The sequence below is a fragment of the Tupaia chinensis genome, unplaced genomic scaffold (assembly GCF_000334495.1).
Source record: "Tupaia chinensis unplaced genomic scaffold, TupChi_1.0 Scaffold138060_1, whole genome shotgun sequence".
NCBI lineage: Eukaryota > Metazoa > Chordata > Mammalia > Scandentia > Tupaiidae > Tupaia > Tupaia belangeri.
Window position 1 is genome coordinate 193,778 of NW_006197961.1, and position 4,923 is coordinate 198,700.

The following is a 4,923-nucleotide window of genomic DNA, read 5'->3' on the forward strand; positions in this document are numbered from 1 at the left end:
TCCGGCTCCAGGGCTCACCTTTTTTTTTTTTTTTTTTCAGAGATTTTTGCATAGGGTGTGTTTGCTCACTGAAGAGATAGAAAAACAGAGACAGAACAGAAAGTGAGGAAATCATTCCTTAAGAAGAATGGCCACGCTGCAATCCCTTCTCCTCCGACAGGTACACCTGCCCCGCTGAGTTTCAAGGGACCAGGTAGGGGACTCAAACCGGGGTCGACCATGTGGGAATCCAACACCTTACCCACTACACCACCTACTGGCCCCCAGTGATTCGCATCTTCTGCAGCTGGGACCTTGCTCCCCCTAGTCCCTCAGTCCCACCCACCATGGCTGGCTCCAGGAACCGGGTTTCTGGTTCTGCCTTCTCACCTGCATCTCTAACCCCACTACATCACCTCAAGACCAAGCTGGCTGTTGACAGCCCCACGTGTTCATCCCTGCCCTTTCTCCACGAGTGCCCTCCAAGGAGCTTCAAAGCCTGACCCCACTCTCAGACCGACTCGCCAAGTACCCGCTCTGACCCCGCTTCCCCCGTCTGCAACCAGGTCCGTCCCCTTAAGCCAGAGCCCGCCCCCGGGCCTCGTTCTCAGTTCCAACTGCGCTGATGGCAGCGTGGGCCCGCCCACCTTAAGCATGAGGCCGCACATGCTGAAGATCATGCCCAGCAGATTCATGTAGTCCGGCGTCGGGTCGTCCAAGGCCGGGTTACACTCGCTGGGCGGGGGCTTGTACCTGCGAGAGGCTCAAGGGTCAGGGACGCCGCACTTCCGTCCCCGGGATGGTCAAGAACTTCCCTCTTTTCCGACCCACACCCACACCCCGAGCCCCGTCGCCATAATGCTGGGGTCCGCACCTCAGCACTTTGTTAGGTCTCCGGGGGTCCGACATGTTGTTGGCGGACATAGCGAATGCCAATCTGTATTGCACCTCTTCCGCAGCGAGAGCGCAGGTCCCGTCAGGGACGCGGGGGGTAGCTTTTAGAGTAACACCCGCAGTCCTCGCGCTTTCATTCCGCACGGCGTACGCCAGGCATCCTCATTTCCGCCCCCCGATCACAGAGGACAGAGTGGAAAACTTTATTATTAACCGGTTTCAACAAGAAAACACACGGACCCCATCTCTCCCGACGGCAGCAGGGTAGGAGTGGCAGGAGGGGTGGGCATCTGGTATCCCCCTCTATGCCCCAGCACAAATGGGACTCTGTTTCTCATCCAGCTGGGAGCCCTGAGACCCTCACTCAGGGAAGTCCAGCCCAGCAGCGGAAGGCAGGAGGTCGAGCAGCCACAGGCCAGGCCTAGGGAACAGTGGATCTGGAGGGTCCAGATTGTGACCCCTGGAGGCTGACATCACCAGGGAGGCGTCATGGGCTGAGGGTTCTGCAGATATGACATCACTACGGCAGAGATGGACAGCCTGAGACAGGAGGGAGGTGTCAGTCCAGGGTAGGTGCGCTGGGGTCCCTTTTCCCTTCCCCAGAAACCCTCCGTGTCTAGCCCAAACCTCACATGAAACTACTCATCATCTGTTTGGTGTCTTCGGAGCTCCGGGAGTTGGCAAAGCTGATGAAGGAGCAGTAGACGGCCACCCAGGCGCACCACTTCAGCTAGGAAAAGGAAGGTGAGTGGGAGAGTTAAATTGGAGCCGGTCACATTAATTAACATCCCAGGCACCAGTGGGCTCCTGCTCAGAGGCTCATCTTTTTTTTTTTTTTTTTCAGAGATTTTTGCATAGGGTGTGTTTGCTCACTGAAGAGATAGAAAAACAGAGACAGAACAGAAAGTGAGGAAATCATTCCTTAAGAAGAATGGCCACGCTGCAATCCCTTCTCCTCCGACAGGTACACCTGCCCCGCTGAGTTTCAAGGGACCAGGTAGGGGACTCAAACCGGGGTCGACCATGTGGGAATCCAACACCTTACCCACTACACCACCTACTGGCCCCCAGTGATTCGCATCTTCTGCAGCTGGGACCTTGCTCCCCCTAGTCCCTCAGTCCCACCCACCATGGCTGGCTCCAGGAACCGGTTTTCTGGTTCTGCCTTCTCACCTGCATCTCTAACCCCACTACATCACCTCAAGACCAAGCTGGCTGTTGACAGCCCCACGTGTTCATCCCTGCCCTTTCTCCACGAGTGCCCTCCAAGGAGCTTCAAAGCCTGACCCCACTCTCAGACCGACTCGCCAAGTACCCGCTCTGACCCCGCTTCCCCCGTCTGCAACCAGGTCCGTCCCCTTAAGCCAGAGCCCGCCCCCGGGCCTCGTTCTCAGTTCCAACTGCGCTGATGGCAGCGTGGGCCCGCCCACCTTAAGCATGAGGCCGCACATGCTGAAGATCATGCCCAGCAGATTCATGTAGTCCGGCGTCGGGTCGTCCAAGGCCGGGTTACACTCGCTGGGCGGGGGCTTGTACCTGCGAGAGGCTCAAGGGTCAGGGACGCCGCACTTCCGTCCCCGGGATGGTCAAGAACTTCCCTCTTTTCCGACCCACACCCACACCCCGAGCCCCGTCGCCATAATGCTGGGGTCCGCACCTCAGCACTTTGTTAGGTCTCCGGGGGTCCGACATGTTGTTGGCGGACATAGCGAATGCCAATCTGTATTGCACCTCTTCCGCAGCGAGAGCGCAGGTCCCGTCAGGGACGCGGGGGGTAGCTTTTAGAGTAACACCCGCAGTCCTCGCGCTTTCATTCCGCACGGCGTACGCCAGGCATCCTCATTTCCGCCCCCAGGGAAATGAACACCAGAAGCTCCCATCTGGGGCCCTGCCCCAGGTCTAACTGACTAGAAGGAGCACCCCCTGAAGAGGAGCGAGCGATCACAGAGGACAGAGTGGAAAACTTTATTATTAACCGGTTTCAACAAGAAAACACACGGACCCCATCTCTCCCGACGGCAGCAGGGTAGGAGTGGCAGGAGGGGTGGGCATCTGGTATCCCCCTCTATGCCCCAGCACAAATGGGACTCTGTTTCTCATCCAGCTGGGAGCCCTGAGACCCTCACTCAGGGAAGTCCAGCCCAGCAGCGGAAGGCAGGAGGTCGAGCAGCCACAGGCCAGGCCTAGGGAACAGTGGATCTGGAGGGTCCAGATTGTGACCCCTGGAGGCTGACATCACCAGGGAGGCGTCATGGGCTGAGGGTTCTGCAGATATGACATCACTACGGCAGAGATGGACAGCCTGAGACAGGAGGGAGGTGTCAGTCCAGGGTAGGTGCGCTGGGGTCCCTTTTCCCTTCCCCAGAAACCCTCCGTGTCTAGCCCAAACCTCACATGAAACTACTCATCATCTGTTTGGTGTCTTCGGAGCTCCGGGAGTTGGCAAAGCTGATGAAGGAGCAGTAGACGGCCACCCAGGCGCACCACTTCAGCTAGGAAAAGGAAGGTGAGTGGGAGAGTTAAATTGGAGCCGGTCACATTAATTAACATCCCAGGCACCAGTGGGCTCCTGCTCAGAGGCTCATCTTTTTTTTTTTTTTTTTCAGAGATTTTTGCATAGGGTGTGTTTGCTCACTGAAGAGATAGAAAAACAGAGACAGAACAGAAAGTGAGGAAATCATTCCTTAAGAAGAATGGCCACGCTGCAATCCCTTCTCCTCCGACAGGTACACCTGCCCCGCTGAGTTTCAAGGGACCAGGTAGGGGACTCAAACCGGGGTCGACCATGTGGGAATCCAACACCTTACCCACTACACCACCTACTGGCCCCCAGTGATTCGCATCTTCTGCAGCTGGGACCTTGCTCCCCCTAGTCCCTCAGTCCCACCCACCATGGCTGGCTCCAGGAACCGGGTTTCTGGTTCTGCCTTCTCACCTGCATCTCTAACCCCACTACATCACCTCAAGACCAAGCTGGCTGTTGACAGCCCCACGTGTTCATCCCTGCCCTTTCTCCACGAGTGCCCTCCAAGGAGCTTCAAAGCCTGACCCCACTCTCAGACCGACTCGCCAAGTACCCGCTCTGACCCCGCTTCCCCCGTCTGCAACCAGGTCCGTCCCCTTAAGCCAGAGCCCGCCCCCGGGCCTCGTTCTCAGTTCCAACTGCGCTGATGGCAGCGTGGGCCCGCCCACCTTAAGCATGAGGCCGCACATGCTGAAGATCATGCCCAGCAGATTCATGTAGTCCGGCGTCGGGTCGTCCAAGGCCGGGTTACACTCGCTGGGCGGGGGCTTGTACCTGCGAGAGGCTCAAGGGTCAGGGACGCCGCACTTCCGTCCCCGGGATGGTCAAGAACTTCCCTCTTTTCCGACCCACACCCACACCCCGAGCCCCGTCGCCATAATGCTGGGGTCCGCACCTCAGCACTTTGTTAGGTCTCCGGGGGTCCGACATGTTGTTGGCGGACATAGCGAATGCCAATCTGTATTGCACCTCTTCCGCAGCGAGAGCGCAGGTCCCGTCAGGGACGCGGGGGGTAGCTTTTAGAGTAACACCCGCAGTCCTCGCGCTTTCATTCCGCACGGCGTACGCCAGGAATCCTCATTTCCGCCCCCTCCCCCGCCAGCCACTGGACGGAGAATAATATGAATTAGACCATAATTGTTCCTTGAAAACGGAAAGTGAGTGAAAAACTTAAAGTAGCTTCCGTATTTCGCACACTGCCGCCAAAAGTACCAAAATTTCAACCCCGGAAGTGGTAAGCAGGAAGTAGAGCGTGGGGGAACAATAATAAGGTTACACCCTCGTGTGGTTTTCTTAGGCTTGGTGTTCTCCGTACAGATCGACCCAAGGAGGCGAGGAAAGGATCCTGGAGCTATGGCTTTCCCCGAGCCAAAGCCGCGGGCCCCGGAGCTGCCGCGGACACGGCTGAAGACGCTGGACTGCGGGCAAGGGGCGGTGCGAGCCGTGCGGTTTAATGGTGAGCGCCGTCAGGGTCGTTCCGGGTCCTCTTTCCGCCCGCCGAGATCGGCGGCCCCGCAACCCCTGCC

The 4,923-nt window shown here is 57.9% G+C and overlaps 3 protein-coding genes across 3 annotated transcripts in view; 1 reads left to right on the forward strand and 2 right to left on the reverse strand.

Moving 5' to 3' along the window:
• Window positions 1–1,057: 1,057 nt before the first annotated feature.
• On the reverse strand, window positions 1,058–2,688 carry LOC102484260 (protein Asterix). Its single transcript, XM_006160985.3, has 4 exons — window positions 2,531–2,688; window positions 2,304–2,409; window positions 1,506–1,603; window positions 1,058–1,413 (listed from the first exon to the last, which is right to left on the reverse strand). Exons 1-4 carry the CDS (start codon window positions 2,578–2,580, stop codon window positions 1,347–1,349), a joined length of 321 nt encoding a protein of 106 aa, XP_006161047.1. The 5' UTR covers window positions 2,581–2,688; the 3' UTR covers window positions 1,058–1,346.
• A 131-nt stretch (window positions 2,689–2,819) lies between these two features.
• Window positions 2,820–4,458, reverse strand: LOC102485106 (protein Asterix). Its single transcript, XM_006160986.3, has 4 exons — window positions 4,293–4,458; window positions 4,066–4,171; window positions 3,268–3,365; window positions 2,820–3,175 (listed from the first exon to the last, which is right to left on the reverse strand). The coding sequence occupies exons 1-4, from the start codon at window positions 4,340–4,342 to the stop codon at window positions 3,109–3,111; spliced, it is 321 nt and encodes a 106-aa protein (XP_006161048.1). The 5' UTR covers window positions 4,343–4,458; the 3' UTR covers window positions 2,820–3,108.
• Window positions 4,459–4,659: 201 nt separating this feature from the next.
• Window positions 4,660–4,923, forward strand: part of WDR83 (WD repeat domain 83) — a 6,586-nt gene continuing 6,322 nt past the window's right edge. The window contains exon 1 of the mRNA XM_006160988.3: window positions 4,660–4,920. Within this exon, the coding sequence (XP_006161050.1) occupies window positions 4,751–4,920 (170 nt within the window). The 5' untranslated portion in view covers window positions 4,660–4,750. The remainder of the gene's footprint in view (window positions 4,921–4,923) is intronic.

Bases quoted from the DNA above. Each gene is read 5' to 3' on its own strand.
- LOC102484260 (XM_006160985.3), bottom strand. From the start codon at position 2,580: ATGTCCGCCAACAACATGTCGGACCCCCGGAGACCTAACAAAGTGCTG. The intron at 2,410-2,530 runs GTGCGGACCCCA...AGCCTCTCGCAG, and splicing joins AGACCTAACAAAGTGCTGAG to GTACAAGCCCCCGCCCAGCG. The intron at 1,604-2,303 runs GTGGGCGGGCCC...TCCTTTTCCTAG, and splicing joins TGTGCGGCCTCATGCTTAAG to CTGAAGTGGTGCGCCTGGGT.
- LOC102485106 (XM_006160986.3), bottom strand. From the start codon at position 4,342: ATGTCCGCCAACAACATGTCGGACCCCCGGAGACCTAACAAAGTGCTG. The intron at 3,366-4,065 runs GTGGGCGGGCCC...TCCTTTTCCTAG, and splicing joins TGTGCGGCCTCATGCTTAAG to CTGAAGTGGTGCGCCTGGGT. The intron at 3,176-3,267 runs GTGAGGTTTGGG...CTCCTGTCTCAG, and splicing joins CAGATGATGAGTAGTTTCAT to GCTGTCCATCTCTGCCGTAG.